This window comes from Acanthochromis polyacanthus, chromosome 7, assembly GCF_021347895.1.
Source record: "Acanthochromis polyacanthus isolate Apoly-LR-REF ecotype Palm Island chromosome 7, KAUST_Apoly_ChrSc, whole genome shotgun sequence".
Classification (NCBI taxonomy): domain Eukaryota; kingdom Metazoa; phylum Chordata; class Actinopteri; family Pomacentridae; genus Acanthochromis; species Acanthochromis polyacanthus.
This window is the reverse complement of record NC_067119.1, coordinates 30925141-30943304: the sequence shown is the minus strand read 5'-3', so window position 1 is coordinate 30943304 and position 18164 is coordinate 30925141. Positions and strand designations below refer to the sequence as shown.

The 18164-nt window shown below is 39.8% G+C and overlaps 1 protein-coding gene across 1 annotated transcript; it reads right to left on the bottom strand.

Annotated features, from left to right (window-relative positions):
* Positions 1–277: 277 nt before the first annotated feature.
* chfr (checkpoint with forkhead and ring finger domains, E3 ubiquitin protein ligase) lies at positions 278–16072 on the bottom strand. Its single transcript, XM_022192817.2, has 18 exons — positions 15929–16072; positions 14913–15033; positions 14104–14203; positions 13710–13819; positions 13554–13613; positions 13254–13451; positions 10454–10537; positions 10128–10302; positions 9238–9392; positions 8955–9117; positions 7581–7780; positions 7224–7340; positions 6846–6929; positions 6168–6238; positions 4938–5025; positions 4727–4834; positions 4529–4601; positions 278–3293 (listed from the first exon to the last, which is right to left on the bottom strand). Exons 2-18 carry the CDS (start codon positions 15016–15018, stop codon positions 3251–3253), a joined length of 1935 nt encoding a protein of 644 aa, XP_022048509.1. The 5' UTR covers positions 15019–15033; positions 15929–16072; the 3' UTR covers positions 278–3250.
* Positions 16073–18164: the final 2092 nt, after the last annotated feature.

Below are 18164 nucleotides of genomic sequence, written 5' to 3'. Positions count from 1 at the left end.
TTACAAAGGAAGCCATTTGAAATAAATGAAAAGAAATTCTGAGGAACTGAAAAAATGTGAACACTACTTGCACTAGTTCACATTACAGGTATAATAATTCCTATACTCACACATGAAGTTGTGTTTTCATGTACATCACAAAAACGTACACAGACTTTAAACTTCAAATAGTGTATCCACAATGAAGTTCAGTTCTTTAGTTAAATTTCTGTAAAAACACGTCAACTCTTTCCAAATAAGAGGAAGCAAAGTGAAAGTGAAAGGAGACTTTCAGGTGTTGACAAAAGCAAGTCCGTTTTTACTTACAGCTTTATCAGTCTTTTAATTTGTTAAGAAACAGGCAAAACGTATGCATTTCAAAGACAATTTTAGCATTGCTAATACAACATTGAGGGGAAAGCGATACTGATCAAACTCAAACATATTTGTCAAACTCAGAGTCCACCGACAACTCTATGGTGCTACTCTATGGTGATTTACCTAGAAGTTGATTATAGTCTAGACTAATTGTTAAAATAGTGCATTGCATACAGACTTTGCAGGCATCAGTGAGGACGTCCACCCCTCACACAGAGAGATGCACGCCCTGCTTTTTAACTGATGTGAATGAGACTGATGCCCATACAGTCCCTAAATTGTGGGAGCTGTGATGAGGTAGAATGAAACCTGCCTCTTCCATACTGCTGAGCAGCTTGGTCCAGACTTTTGCACACAAAATGAGTAAATATTTGCCTTAGTATACAACACAAACCGTCCCCCCTCCACTCTCCAACGCACACACACAACCCCAGGGAGAATGCAAAGCACTCCTCCAAAGCCTCTAATACCAATTCCTGATTGGAGCGGCTTGGGACTGTTGTTGGCTTAGGGTGCCCAGATCTCCTGTAGGGAATAATTAAAACTCAGCCACTCTGTCGGGGGATCGACCAGGCTTGTGCTGAGGGCCTGAGCTGCTAAGGAATGCCAACGTGGACCCACCATGAATGAGTGGGTAAAACAAAAAAATTAATAAAAGGATAAACACCTAAATCACCTTGCTAACACCACAAATTAACTCAGGAGCTCAGGCTGAGGCCAGCAAAGTGCCCATTCACAACCCCATTTTTCCACCTCTGCAAACATGACGAGTTACATTCCAAAACAACGTGTATGGTATCCACATTCATGGCAAATATCACCTGTATAATTAAGTATGTATCAAAAATGTTTTTTTTTTTCTCAAAATAGCACAGAAATCCTTTTTCCCCCTCATTACATTTTTTCTGTTTGATCATGTACATTTCCTTTTGGAATGAAACGCTTCACATGATTACAATTCAAATATTGTGAGTCAGACTATTGACATCCATGGATACAGACAGCCTTTCATGGATGTTTGATATAATTGTGTAGATTTAAAAGAAGCCTTTAAATGTGAGAGACAAATATGTGCAAATATCCTCATATTTACAATATAAACATCTATCATTTTCTAGACATCTTCAGTAAGTTTTCTTCTAAATCACCTGAAATACTACATAAACGATGAAAAATAAGACCAGTGTTTATGTGTGAAATCACACTAAGTGCACTGGACACCAGCTAAGGACTGGCTATAACATTTTCTATTCCTCCATTCTTCACTTACATCAGCATTTTCTACACAACAATAATAGTAACCCTATTAAAAAGAGGGGTTACATCAAAATTACTACTTCATTATCATGTTTCATATAGAAGATCTCTTGAAAGTAGCAACTGGCTCTTGTAATTTGACTAGGCTAAATAAGGCAAAAGAAAAAAACTGCTTGATTTGTCAGATTTTTATAGAAGACATCAGTATTTGCTGTGCATGTTTCATGATAGGAACTTTCTGACACTTGGGTGAAAGAGTCATAAATGAGAGGTCATCAGATTGAAAAATCACTGCTCAGTGAGAGCTTTTACGTTTTGACACAAACCACCAAGTGTGGTTTAAACTGCAGTTAAAACAACAAAACAGCAGCTTTGTGTACCTGAGGAACCGGAGAAAATCCAACTAAAATGAACTATACCATATACAACTGGAAAACAAATGACAACAACAGATTCTGCTGTTGTGTGTGTATTGGCACAATTCTCTAAATGGTTCTGTAAGTGTATGCTGAAAAAAAACAGCATTTCAGAACGCTTCTCCATGGGCCATTGTCACTAATATTACTGGCTGTTTGGACTGCAGTCTGTTTTCCTCTGTAGAGTCTACATGGAGTAAACCGTGCATTTCATCACAGATTAGCCCTTACTACGAGGCTCTGCGAAAGTGTCCCTTCCACACTACTTTAATCACCTTGGAGATTATTATCCAGAGCAAAGCATACAACAATACAACAGAGGCCCCCATGCCCTCCGACAGCATTACAACACAATGATCCCCTTCCCACAGACATAAAATCCTATACAAATATCACATGAGATTACAAATCTACCCTAGTACGTGCATGGGGGGCTTTCGACGCAGCTTTCTGCCCTTGCTTGGGAACACAGTAATGCCCAGGCGAAACACTGAAAGTCTACTGGAGGTGAGATGTTTACATTTCCATGTATTTTCAAGTGCAGTTTGGATTACTACTATTACTGTAATGTTATTATTTTACTGTTACTCTCATGATACTCAACAGATCAGAAGCTCTGATTCTGAACTTGACAGACTGCTAAAAGACATCAATAGCTCAGGATGTAAATGCATATCAGGCCTTTTAAGCCTCAATTACCGAGGCTAGAGGAGGACATGATAGAAAGCGTGCTCACCACCATTCGTAAGCACACATATAATGGCCTTAATCCACACAGATTGCCTTTCTCGCTCTCACTCTGAGAAGAAAACTAACATTTATGTTCCACAGGCTGGAGGACAGACAGATCAGGAAGCACCTGTAACCATTTCTCGGTACAAATAAGTGAATTAATCTGTCAAAAGATGGTCGATTACTCGGGTAAGCAAGATAAATGCATCAACAACAGACGATATAAGCAGTGGATGGTTATAATTGCCCATGTAGGATTTAAATCTAAAGAGCAGCTTGAAACTTTTAATCTAAATGTGCATAGCGTTATGTCACACAGCCCTGTGGAAACCCTGGCAACTACTGGAAATGGATGCTGATTGTAATTTCTGCATTAGGTTATTGCATAAGGCAGTTAGTTATAGTGTACACAACAAAAATAACAAGATCCTGTATCACAAATTTATGAGATGTTCAGTTTTCCGCATGACACATTTAGCAGGGCTCCTTCAGCTCTTGAAACGTGTCTGCTCACATATGTGGTTGAACTTCCTAAAATGACAAAAAAGAGGAAAAGAGCACACATGAATGAAGTGCTTCATATAAAAGTACAAAACCGAAGAGATGGGATGACCTCAACAATCTCGCATAGATACTCAAACTGTTGGCACGAGGTACTATAGGACACTATTTATGCAAGGGCTCCTTCTAGTGGTAAAACACGGAAAAAACACAATGCAGGCACCCAGTGGCTCACAGCTCTGTCATGTTTGTTCCAAGTACAGCAAAAACAACAAATTTATGACCCTACCAAAAAAAAAATTAACTGGTATTTATCCAAGTAGTGGCTTTTCAAAACAAATGTCTACTCGAGCTCAGCGTGTCACGAATAGTTTTTAAAAAAAAAAGTGTCATTTAAGACGAGTCAATGCAACACTTTACCCTTGTGTTGTTCTGTGGGTCAAACGGACCCGTTTTAAAGTTTGCAAACGTGGGAAAATACATATATTTTCACAGTGAAACTTCTGATGTCCACATTCAACATTTTTGAACATTTTTTTGTGGGGGGAAAAAAAAAGAAATGTTAAAAAAATGTTTCTTTAAGAACATTCGCAAAAAAATTATTGGTTGATTTTTTTTGCGAATGTTCTTAAAGAAAATAGAAGTTTTACTGATGTATATGTAATCACTTTAGATATTTTTAGGAATTTTTTTGGAAGATTTTTACTCATTTTTTGAAAATATTTACAACAATTTTCTTGTCAAATTTGGTAGATTTTTTTAAAGAGAAACTTAAGGAATTACTGGAATTTTCTTTGCGAAGGTTCTGCAAATTTTCTGAAATTTGGGGAATTTTTTTTGCTGAATTTTCAGATTTTTTTTCAGACCAGGAAACAATATTTTTTGGTGCCCGTAAATGAAAACAACAGGAGGGTTAATGTATATTCATAGATATATATAATGCCATTTATAAAAAGCGACAAATATTTGAGTGACTGATTCATGCCACTGGGGCCCATTGTGTGTTTGTAGTTTAACATGGGTTGGCACTTTTTATTCACAATATACTATAATACACAATCACTACTGATGAGCCAGCACTGTAAATCACATTACCACACAAAAGAGAAGAAATACACTGTAATACAGATAATGCTAATCTATAAAGAAACAGTGTCAGTGATTGGATTGAGTGATTGTCAGTAGTAACTGCAGTTCCAAAATACAGCCACTGGGGAGCAGCTACCTGAGCCTAAATGTTACATTTTGCATTTAGTAAGACTTACACTGCATGATGTGCCTTCACCTGCGTACGACAGTTGCGCCCCCAGTAACAGTCGGGGCGAGACGTTACGCCAGCTGAGGACAGAAGTTATTACATTACATATTATGCAACAGTGAAAACCTGCATGTTAAACAACAGGCATGCTTTTGTTCCTGTGTGCAAGTCTGAAATTCACCAAAGCAAAGCACAAGGTTCTGACCTGGTAGTTCAGACGCAGGGATGTTCTGTCTGTACTTGTAGGCCAGCTCTTTGAAGGCCCCCAGGCCGCAGCAGAAGCACAGGATAGTGTTTGCAGATATACGACGATCTGACGGACGTAAGGTAAGAGTATTACTGCTCTTTTTTCAGGTGACAGTGTTGGTGTGTTTGAGTATTACAATGGATATTTGAAGTGCGATCTGAGAGTTCACCTGTCAAAAAGTAGCTTCCCTGCTGTAAGCCTTGCAGAGACTCTTTGAGCAGATCTTTCCATGACTTTCCCTTGGAGGACAGGTAGTTCTGATGGAGGAATGGAAGCACACACAAACATCTTATCATATTAAATGTATATGCATTTCCAGAATCTCGAGCTCCTTCAGAGTTTTCAGTAAGAGTATGATGAATGTAAATATGTTACAGCTGTGTCAATCAGAACAGTCATCCAGGAGGAACACAGCAAGTACCGCATTGCAATAAAATTACAGGTGAACAACAAATTATGAGTATTAAAGCTGCTGTCCAGAGTTTGAATCGCAGCGTCTCCCAAAACACTGTTGGTCCCTCCCTCTGATTTCGCCCCTTTATTTGTACACGCACGCTGTACCTGAGAGAAGTGCCCGGAGTGCTGCAGCATCTCGCCTGTTTTGCTGTTTTCCCCTCTTCTACATTTAGTACATTTAGTAAATAATAAAGGAATTACGTTAGAATGCTGTATTGAGTCTAACTTGTCCTAATACCAAAATAACATGAATCTGCTAGGACGAACGAGTAAAGTTTCAATATGTGATTACACTCGTGTATCCCTCTCGATGACGTTGTTTATCTAACTTAGTGCATTTACGCGTGTATATGTGTTACATTGTTTATTTATTTCTATCTAGAGTTCAGAATTGCATGACTCCTCTGATGAAGAGTATGTCCCAGACGCCCCAACATCTTCCTCCAGAGGTCGGGCATCTAAACGAAGCCGTCAGGCGGGCTATGGAGGCCGTGGTCGGGGAGCGACGCGAGCACCCCGAGCCAAAAAACGTCCTGCAGTCTCTTGGCCTGACAAGCCGTGGGATTGGTAACTTTTCTGGAAGTTGCTGAGCCCTGATGCTCTCTCCTCCACAAGCAAAACAAATGTGCGCGCGGTTGCGTAGTGCGTAGCTCGCCCACCTCTGCATGGGCTTGCTTGCTGTGCGCGTAACCGTTGATTGACAGCATGACAAAGCGGAAGCTCGAACTTGATTGGTCGGCAGCGACCGGCGCTTTTTGGAATAACATGGGGGTCTATGAGAGGAAGGAATAAATTTTCATATCGCGTTATACTAACTTTATATTATAGTATCGAACTAGACTAACACATTTAAGCTTTGTTAAAAAATGATACATAAATTGAAAACAAACGGAAACTCCGGACAGCAGCTCTAATACAACATTTCACATAAAATCCGTCTTACTTGGAGGACTTCTGATTCGTAGTTATTGTTGTTCAGGACACCATCCAGACATTTGTCAGTCAGATTGAGCTCTGAAAAAAAACAGACAGTAAATTTTAACTACCAATCATTTAGCAAACACAGAAGCAAACAAACAGTAGCAATATATCTGATAGTCTATGTCCCATAGCATTTTTAGTGTTGTGGTTCAAAGTAACAAGAACTAGCTATAATGCAAATTTATATCAGCTGCTACAACAAATGTTTCCTCTACATTGAACCAAATCAGTGTCACCTCTAATATTGTGTATGCAGCTTTTCATGTAATACTGTCTTCCTGTTACTAAACTATCACCGAAGGTCGGATACCTCAAAAGATGATCAATGTTCATGAATTATACAGTAAGTAAACGTGTATATTTTATGGAATAATGGTGGATTATTCAGACAAATATGCAGAACTTTATTTTTGTTTGTTTCACAGATAATTCAGATGATCTTTAGCTGATTACAAAGTAAACAGCACACTGCTTAAAATCTGCAGACAACAATCATGATAAATGCAGGTACTGTGTTTGGATACCATTCAGGATTCAAGCGCTTTCAATTGAAGACTATTAGCCAAAAAAACAAAACATCATAATGGTCAAACTTAACTACGAGTAGAGATGCCCCTGGGGCTGTTTTGCTCATACATACCACTAAATCGAACCAGACAGCCTTGACAGCCAATCCTCTGGCAGCCCCAGTACATATGACAGAAAGGTCGCTGGCACAGCACACCTGCCAGCACACGACACATCATGTATTTGTAGTAATCTATGCATACATGTGAACAGATACTATGACTTTACATGCTAAAAAAATGTATACTAAATATAGTTGTATACAGTTTGCAGCATACCAACACTGACTGACTCATTATTTAGGGGTTTTAGTTTAATATATTAACTCCCTTTTCATTTCACTGCATTCACATGTAAATGTCTGAGATAGCATCACTTTAATTGCCCAAATTCAGTCAACACAGACGTTTCATTTTGTGCAGAAGGACAAACAGGTGCTGGGACCACTCACATTGTTGAGCAATAACCTGCTGGTTGTTTAGTTCGGCGCGTCTGTCTGGCATCGGCTGGAGGCAGCAGGTGCAAATGAGATGGAATCCCTGAGGGGAGCAGCGGTACTCCTGAGGAGCTGCAGATAGGAAGTGGGCAGGAAAAGGTTTTCGACTGGAGCTGAGACTAGACATCTCAAAGGAAGGTAGGAGGAACTACACAACTGTGTAAAAGTGAGCTTCCAGCGGTATTTTCCATATATATATAAAAAAAAAACAAACACACAAATTCTAGCTTATTGTTTTGGTATGAACATGAACTAGAGGCTGCACTCTGCACTTTAGCCAAGTCTTCTTGTCTAAGCTACAGTCATTATCACCTGAAGGAATATCAGAGGATGTTGAGGGCTGCTCCCCTGCAGGCTTCACAGCTCCCTCATCAGTTGCTGCTTTGGGCGGTGGAGGTACAGGTGGTAGAGATGGCAGACCAGGGAACCAGTAGTTTGAAGTTGTGGAAAACAGCATTTGGCTGACGTCCCTCCTGTAGCCAGGACACTGTCTGCACATCACCAGAGGCTGACTGGGGACAGAAAACACAAAGAAAGATCAGAACATGAAGATTTTATTTACTACAACAACCTATTTACTTTCAGATCGTTAAAAATGTGTATGACTTTAGACATTTTTTAGCATTTATTTCTCAAAAAAAAAATGTTAATGCAACAAAATAAACATTTTATAGCATGCTTTCTAATTTCATAAAGAAACACGATCAAGTAAAATCTGATGAGGCTACAAGCTAATAAACAGTAACATTAAAAAATAAATTATGAAACTCTTTTCTTCAACAAATAAACAAAAGATTAAAAAAAACCAAATGGATTCACTGTTTAAGAAAGTCTTAGTCAACTTCTTGCATCTGTGGAATAACTCTCACTGTAGCCTCTAGTTCCTGATTAACAGAAGTATCCTCAGTTGGCCAAAAATATTTTCTGTTCAGAAGCTGAGGTAGCTGTCTCATGTCACCAATATTTATAAGAAATGTATTGCATTCAGTAAGAGAAAGTAAGTAAGTAGAAGAAAGTAAGGGAAGCAAAAAATGTGCCATGATAATTCGCATGAAGCACACCAACATTCATCACCAGGTAAAGTGATGTAATGTTATTGAGTACTTCATTTCTCAAAGTCAGCATTACTAGCAGTTTGCTGTCATCTGATTACATAAATAAATTCCTGGAATGTTGGCAGTCAACTGTTAAAATCTTTCTCTGATGTTTGCAGAAGAACACCGTGTTAAGCAACCATTTAACCTCCTTTCTCAAACTACAATCAAACAATGAACGGTATTTCAGTAAACAAGTGAGTGAATCCTGCTCTGCAGTGGAAAGAACATGTGACTTTGGTAATGCTGGGTAAGCAGGGAGGAAACAGACAGTGGTTCTGTAACAGCCAGGGTTGGAAACGGATCACTGAATTCACTCTGAAGTGTCAGCCAGTTGTGTCATGTCAGAGCAGAGTGACATGGAAGGTGTTCTTTTTCAAGTAAGGTCATGAGAGACTAGAATTGCTTGGTATCATCTTAGAGGTGCACAAATATGACGACAGAAGTAGCCTCAAAATGCTTTAGAAAAAAAAAAATGTTAACACTGCAAAGCAAAAACTTGACTAAAAGAAAAAAAAATGTAAGTTTCTATGTCTTGAAAGAAAAAGAGAAAAATAACTAAATCCGGTGCCAAAATTGGCGTTGATTTTACCTGTTGTCTGAGGAGTCACTGTCATTGTCAGAGAGCTCGAAGAGGTAATCTGAACTGCCCTCCTCATCAGAGAAAGACCGCTCAACTTTTGGCTGCAACATGTCCTGAGTTATCTTGTTACGGCTGTCCATGCTTTTCAGGTCCTCTTCACTGCGACATTTTTCTGTAGGACACAAACAAACCGTCGTTTTTTTGGAGCTAGTTAATTAAACGCTACAATGAGCAGGTCAGCTTTGTGTAATGATTTACAGAGGCTATTAAAATGATCTTTATCTGTGCAAACCTGGGTGCTGGATGAGATAGGCCTCCACCAGGTTGTTGAGGATGTGGTTCTTACGGATCCTTTCCACAGGGCAGCGGCAGGTGGGGCACAGAGAAGAACGCTCCATCCAGCCTGAGTAGCAGGCAGCACAGAAGACGTGCATGCAAGGCTGCAAGCTAATGCAAGAACAGGAGACTCGCAAATAAAAACACACAAAGTACTGGCATTTCTTAGACTTGGTGCTTACAAAACCACAAAAACTAGTTCAAGTCCCTAACCTTATGTCTGTGTAGATACCAATGCAGACTTGTCTGGAAAATCCAGACTGACTTTGTTTATGTATTAATTTAAATACAAATAAAGGCAGTCTGGCATTGTGATGATAGGAGACGATTTCAAAAAGGAGGGGCTAACGAATGCAGCTTGAACGAGAAAGAACCAATCAGCGTAACACGGACGTGACGCACAAACAAATCGACCTTGAAGTCCATGTAGTCCAAACAACAATGGCATGCAGCCGAGAAAGCGTCGCGGTGAACGATTACTGCCGTTTTTGTCACAAAATCTGCGAATACATGGGGTAGTCTCAAGTACAACACTTATTTTTGAAAAGGCTACGCCACAAAAGACTCCTTCCGAACGATTAGCGGTGTTAGGAATAACTTTGTTAACGTTTGTGTTTGGTTACGGGAGGTGCGCAGGTGTTTTATGGGAAGATGACGCAGCATTAACTCCCGCCTCCCGTACTATGATTGGTTGTACCAAACTTTCCCGGGAGGGAAACGCGATTCAATTCGCCCAATGCCTAACTGATTCTCCTGTATCTCCTAACATGGAGATAGGAGATTACATGGAGATTCAGTTTGGATTTTCAAAGCTAAATGCAGACACCACATCCTTTGAGATCTTACCTGACACAGTCATGCAGCAGGTCCTGGCAAATAACACACGTCAGGCTTTCCTCCATCTTGTCAGTTTTCGTCCCTTCCACTGGTGGTTTAGACAAAAGATTCCCAAGACTTCCCTTAGTTGAGCCAACCGCTTCTATTCTGGAGGTGTGTGGCAAGCCCAAATCATAATCTTTTCCTGTAAACACAGTCACTCTTTAATGAGTCCTCAGTTTGGCTTTCAAAAACCTTTTATCTAAAAAATGTATTAGGGTTGAAGTAGCTTTGTTAAGAAAAGACAGGTTATTCCTCAAGTTTAAAAAAAAAAAAAAAAAAAAAAAAAAACTAACCATCATCAGTTTTCCTCTTCTTGCTCTCTGGCTCCAGGTTGTCTGTGTCTTTTTCCGCTGCAGTGGAAGCATCTTTAGTGTGACCTGAGAAGAGGAACAACAGTCCTGGGTCAAATAATGACATTAATACTCCTCGTTTAAATGCACAGAGGTGTTGAGAGAATCCAGCTGAGAAGGTTTTGACTGGAAATGTATAAGGCGATATAGTCTGTGATGACAGAAGTGGTGATGGAGTTACTACTTTTAACGATTCTGTATAGAAGCAAAACACGTGACTAAAAGCAAAAGTAAAATACCATTAAAGTAAGAGCAGCATATCCCAAAAAAAATTTGAGATTTTCAAGGTTGGGAAAAATCTGGTGAGTATTTAGGAGGAAAACGTCACTGTGACAGCATAAAAGAACCGACAGTGTTGACAGAATGGAAAGAAATGAGAGACATCAGGTGGTTTTACACTAGGGGTCAACCAATTATTGCTTAAGACAATTTTTAGACGTAATATTCATCATTTTCCTAATAATTAGTATACATTTTTAAAACCAATTCCTGATGTATACAATTTTTAATGTAAAAACGCAGAATTCTGGCTTTGCTGCAGCCGCCTCTCTCCATCTGTGGTCACTGCTCTGTAACACTGAGCTGCCCACAGCATCTGACTGGGTACATGTAACAAGTCATCGTTTATCAACACGAAACAATACATTTTGACAAGAAGCCCTGTTCCGTTAACAGGGATCTATCCTAACTTTTCCACTGACAGGACTTTTGCTACCAAACTTCTCACCAGCACATGATTGTGTCCTGAGATGATCACCTTTGAAACGTGGCAACAGCTAAACAGACTGCTTCACATGGCAGGCAGGGAGAGTGTGTGCAGGAGATGACTGAGAAATACAAGTAAAAATGAAAAAGTACTGCTTTTAAACAGAATAGCAAGCACAGTAGCGACTTATGCTGGCACAAGCAGCACCAAAACAGTTTCATGCCCTCAAACTTCTGCAACAAAGTAAAAATTTAACTTGAACTCTGATTAAAAATAAAAAATAAAAATATCCTTGCATACAATGCTGCTTGAAAGTTTGAGAAGCCCTTGAATATTTTAGATTTTTCTGTTGTTTCACCATGGTCTTATTATATCATCACATGTTTTTACATATGAAATGTCAGATACACGTTCATCAATCCCACAGACTTGTTTCAAGGGAACTGTGTCAGTAGCCAGCAGACTAAGTGAAACAGGGAATCAGAAGTATATGCAAAAGAAAGTGAACCCCAGTGGCACTGATAAAGTCAAGTAGGTAACAGACTCAGGTAAAACAGATGTGGGTGCTCAATTAATCAAACCAATCAAATGAGACATCCTTAGGAAGGTTTCTGAGTAGCACTGATTAAAAGAGAGGGAAAACCAACCAAAGCACTGTCATGCCAAGGTGTCGCACAATTCCAGCTTTTTATACCCCCAGAATGTTGAAATTGATGCCACATTGAAAGGGGTTGTCTTTTTGGATATTTTCGTATTGGCCTCAATCTGTAAGGCGCACTGTACACAGGGAGACCATTATGTGGAAAACATAAAATGAGGTGTGTCTAGTATCCTAATACAATTGCCTCCATATCCCCAAAATCACTGAAGTGAAACAAACACTTATTGTGAGTAGTGTAGTTGCAATCTGCAGCTCTGTACATCTATAAAGCATAAAAGATGCATTTTAATAATAAAGTTTTGTGTTGGAATTTGTGTTATTCTAAACTTTGATATCACAATTTCCATTTTTACACATATTTGCTCCAAACATCCATTACTGGTGTCCTTGATTAGTAGTAATCAAATCAACCCTAAAAAACACAGTTCAACCCCCATTTTTACATTTTTCAATATTGATCAGCTGTATTAAGTTGACCAACAGCAACAGAGCTGTTTCCATCACTGACCATGATCAGAGGGTTAATTTGAAGAAAAGCACTGAGTTACCACAGCTCAGTCTTTCTGGCTGCTTAACCAACATCATGCAAAATTAACTATCACAGGGACTGGCTGTGGAAGTCTGACCACAACCAGCTGAAAGTCTTTCATCTCAATTACATTCTAATAAACAAACACTTTGTTTTCATTATATTATTTTAATGCCATATCAACCACCCTTTCTTTAGACAGTCAAAATAAACTACCTATAGGTTCATTTTCACATGACCTGCTCTTCAAAGGAATTAGGCAGAAATCGAAACATGCCCATAGCATTTCTTGCCAAGACGATCAATATCACTCTCCCACCTATCCATTAAATATGAAGTTGGAGCCATGAGCCGCTCAGCTTAGCACAAACATTGAAAACAAGGGGAAACTGCAAGCCTTGCTCTGTCCACAGGTAACAAAATTCAGCTACCAGCATCTCTAATGCTCACTAAATAACGCATATCTAACTATTTCTTCTGTCAGTAAAACCAACAAGTCGTGTCGTTACAAGGACTTTCACACTGGACTAGTTCTTGACCAAAAGCTCATTGATGGAGTCTTGTCAACCCTGTGAGGATATCAGACAGCCAGCAAAGAGACCAGGAAGTCCCTGAGAAACATGAACACAGAACCGTCTTCCCACCAAAAGAACTCAAAGATGCGGTAGTTAATAATTAACTATCTACTATTAGTTCATCATTTATGACTGTGTCACATCCTAAATATATAAAAGGTAAGCTATCAAAAAATGATTCTCTGTTACTTTCCAAAGGAAATGCTAAAAGAAAGTTTTTTTTTCCTCAATACAATGATTCATCCTCTTCAGTTTGTTAACAGAGAACCTACCAGAGGCAGGAGAGGCAGCGGTTGCCATGGGACCAGAAGAGGAAGGGCTTTCAATACAGAAGTGTGAAGCGGAGGTGGATGGCTGAGGTTCCTCCTGCGTTGGATCTCGAGGAGGCTTTGCGAGCATTACAGGCTCAACTGAAAGAGACATCTCTGAGGCTGGAACAGGAGAAGGACTGTGGGCTGATCTCTCAGTGTCTGCAGTTTGGATACAGAGTGGGAGGTTACTAATGAGGGACAAAGTAAATAAAGTGCGGAATAGCAGTGGTTGCATTTGACGAATGAGGTGTGACCACTTACCAAAGCTGTGTGGTGAAGCAGCTTGCTCTGGTTTGATTGAGTGGTAAACATAGGCGATGTCTGCAGGATGACAAGAGGAGATATAGTTTCCATCTTTTCCTCTTAGAAATTCATACAAACATAAAATTTGCATGCCTCACAAAATTAACAACTCACTCTGTTCTGGCTCGCTCTTCCTGTACACAAAGTAGATGACATCTCCACTCTGCAGCATGTGAGTTTGCTTCTTGACCAGTTTGGACATGTTGATCACCGTGCCATTAGTGCTGTAGACAAACAAAAGGCACAACTGGACGCTTCACTATACACTGCAAGCATTTTATGTGTGTGCTGAGACGACAAGTACAGGCATGAATACACACTTGAACAGCTCTAAAAAAAATAATAAAAAAATAATAATCAAAGCCCAGTCCTTCAAGCATTTAAAACCCTCCATACCACAGATCTTAGCTATTATTTAGCCTGGCCCACTGGGGAAACAAGTATATGATACATGCAAGGTTTTGTTCTGCAGCTACAATTCAGTGATGAAGGTTTCAGCTTACAGTACCTCATGTCTTCCAGCCACACCAGCCCTGAACTTTCATCTTTCACAATCTTGCAGTGCTCCCCTGAGACAAGTTTACTGGCTGGAAAGGACAGATAGCATCCTGGAAACAACAAAATAAGAACACACTATGAAAACACAGAAAAGACTAAATGCAGTCCACACAACATGATGGGTTCGATAGATAGATAGATAGATAGATAGATAGATAGATAGATAGATAGATAGATAGATGTACACAGGTCTAAAATTCTCAGAAAAAGTCTCAGAAATTCTGGCCAATAAGGCATTTCTACACCCTCAGCTTATTTTTTTATATAATTACTTTAAAATGTCAGCCTCTTATGTGAAACTGTGCTGCCATGACATTTTTTAAATCTTTCATTGCCCAGACATAAGCTAACCAATTAAGCCGAGTAGCTCTGCATTGTGGAAAAGCAGACCCTAAAAAGCTCTCAACAACAAAGCAGACACAGGGGGGGAAATATAGACCTAACCTTTTCGCAAAATCCAAACAAAAAAAATCTACTTAATATTCTGCACACATGTTCTCAATGGACGCCTTTTGTTCTCATCACAAGAGGCTGTCTAAGTTTGGTGCACTAAAGAAGTCTTTGTGTTTTCAAGGGGGAGGTTTTAAAAGCTCCAGACATTGACAGCCATGTCTACGACAGGACTGTCTTTTGTTCAGAGGCATCGCCACGTTTAGCGCATTATAAAACTGGATAAAAATGTTAACCACATTTTTTAACATTCGATTTAAGTCCAAGACGAATCATTATTGTTCATTCAGAACACACAAACAAACTTACCTTTTTTTCTGCCAACTGTGCATTCTCTGCTGAAAAGCATGATAGTTTCACTGGAGTCCACTTTGACTAGCTTCCCCCATGGTCGTCCTCTTCTGTTACTGTCCATGTCCTGAAGTTTATTCTAAGAAAATATGGAGAGAGTGAAAAAAAACAGTTAATTTAAATCAAACACTATTTCCCCCCCAAGCTTGTGGCATTTCTGGATTGACTTCTTCGCAACATAACATCACTTTGTCTTTTCTCTGGAAAAGAGAAAGCGAAATTAACTTTGATTTCTTCCTGCCTTTCTTACTACTTATTGCTGCCAGCCAGTCTCAAATGCCAAATTATTATCAACAAGCTGAGATTTAAAGACACGTCAATTCTAGGAAGTCATATTCTTAAATGTGAATCACCAAAAACACAGCGATCCTTGCTTCAGGTAAGATTGTAAGTTCCGTAACCCTTCAGCTATTAAATACCACAGTTCTTTTAAACCATAATACACCACAAAAAGGAAACTGAATACTTAGCAGCTAGTTAAAAGCCTGAGCTGAGTTTCTTGTATGCCAAGTACACAAACAAACTTTACAGACTCACAAATTAATATTAGCAACGTTACGATACAAACTGCCAAACAAGAGAGGCTACATTAAACCGAAAGTTTCTAATTAAGTTTGGTAAGAAACCCACTGGGGGAAAACCTAACGAGACCTGCCCTAGCTTGGTATTTCTGTGCTTACTAGCCATCTGGTGTTAAGCTACAAGCCCCATTTGCTTCTTGACAAGCTGTAAACATACAAAGTTGTTTCAATTGTCAGCCGTAAGTGTAGCAAAGTGTTTAATAATGCTCATGCTGCGGGCTATCATCACAGCTAACACACACAACTTCGCTCAGTAACACGAAGCTAACGCGACTGCTAGCAATAGCAACAACATCATACTGTGCGTCCAAGAGAAAAACGAAGCTATTTCACTCCAAGTACGAGCATTTCTGTAACGTTGTTCTGATCTCGTGTCCGAAACGGTTTGTTTACCGTCAAAAGCTGAGTTTGTTGTCGCGATAGCTCTGTATAAAACAGGTTCTCCTCTTCATGTTCCAGCTAGCTCAAGGCACCAGACGCACTTCCTGCCGAGCCGTGGTTGACATTATATACCGTCATCAGCTGATGGAGGAGGGGAGCTCAGGGTGAGGGTCACTGGGCTCATACCATCAGCTGGGAGGGTTCAAACACGCAATTTCATGGGGGGAAAAAACAACATAATAAAACATTTGGCCTGTATATAGGCATTTCATCTGGTGCCCTAAATGTACACAAATGTCAGAGCAGTTATTACGGGAACACAGTTAGTGTTGTTTCTTACTTTCAATCAAAGCAATCAATCGAAGTTTATTTATATAGCCCTTTACAACAGCCCGAAGGGTGAGCAAGGTGCTTTACAGTAAAACAAGAGAATAGCTTAAAAACAATGCAGTAACTTAAAACAGAGAGCAGTAAAAAGAATAAAAAAATAAACAGCAATAATACAACACAAAAACATACATCTAAAAGCTAGTGCATAAAAATCAAAATCAAAAATAAATTGATTAAAGGTGTTAGTTTCAGAACCCATCATTGATCCTCAATAATAAGATAGTGGAAGCATCACTTACCTCTCCAATCTTTAGCAAGCATTCCCATTATCATTTTGGATAGCTTTCTAGAAAGACCTACAGCCTCATTACACAAATGTATAGGGTGATATCAGGTAAAATGGGCCATTTAAGCTTTGGATGTCCTAGCCCCTCTGATTTTTAGAGCCAATGACAGCAAATGGTCTCAAATGTTTGCCACAACTTTACTTAACATGAAACAACAGATTTTATTGGTCTGTGGTTGTTTTTGTGGGCGGAGATAAGATTCAAATCCACACTGCACTGGAAAATTGCATGGTGAGTGGAATGACATAAGAATTTCTGATAAAAATTATAAGGATGATAAGTAAATTAAAGAAACGTGTATATATATAATTTTTGATGTATAATATATGTCTTGATGACACCTATCAGAAATAATGCTTAAAGTTTGGTATTTGGACTTTTTTTTTTTTTCCAAAGATCAACATTTTTGTTAGTGGCCCAATTTAGCTGAACCTATTCAGGTACCTTGGGCCCCCTGGTTTCAGCTAAAATGGGCCACCCTTTTTGTCAGTCACACATGCACACATGTACACATTTGACGGGAATGGAGTAGGCATTTATGTAAAAAGGATGCATCTGACTAAAAATAATGATGATCAGTGTTTTTAGTAACAATCCACTGACTTTATCTGCAGTGACTACGGCAAACAAGAAGCAAGTGAGAGGAAAAGAGAGAGGGACTGAGAGCAATGGCGATTTTAAGGGGTGGCCTGGGGTGGCCGGGGCCACCCTTGAAATCTCATTGGCCACCCCTGCGGCCACCCCAGATCTGATAGGTAGTTGGTCACATGGGCGTAACGGACGCGGGGTACGCGTGGGACATGTCCCCCGCACTTTTTTCAGCCGTTACAACAGCTTCACCCGTTATTAGCATCCAGTAACGTGTTTTCCCGAGCCGTCTTTGAATGCACCATGAGCGCATGCTAACGCAGGTGTTCCACAGGAGACGTGCTGCTGTGCTGAGCACAGCGCGTCTGGAGTAATGTTTAGCAACCCAGCCAGAGCCAGAAAGAAGCAAAAGTCGGGGGGGGGGGGATTAATACATCTGTGATCACAATTGTGATCACAGATGTATTAAAAATGACTCCCAAGACACACACGTTTTGCACACACTGTTGCTCAGTGAAATCTGACTGGTACAACCGTGTCCGACCAGTAGCGCAAACGCGGAAATGCCCGGCAGCAGCCGACCACGCGAGTTTCGTGTTGCGGTGATGGACTGGCTTGGCTCCGTGCCAAATCAAATTTTCATAATCATCTGGCGGGCCAGATATTATTCCTGACGGGCCAGTTTTGGCCCGCCAGGCCGCCAGTTGCCGACCACTGGTCTACAGTGTTCAAACTGGTGCCATGAGAGCTGTGGCGAAGAGAACGGCATCTATGATGATGACGGCTTCACCTGTCAGGACTGTATTTAAATTTGTGGTTTAAGTACAGTGCCTTGTGAAAGTATTCGGCCCCCTTGAACTTTTAACCCTTCGCCACATTTCAGGCTTCAAACATAAAGATAAAAAATTTAAATTTTTTGTCAAGAATCAACAACAATTGGGACACAATCGTGAAGTGGAATGAAATTTATTGGATATTTTATA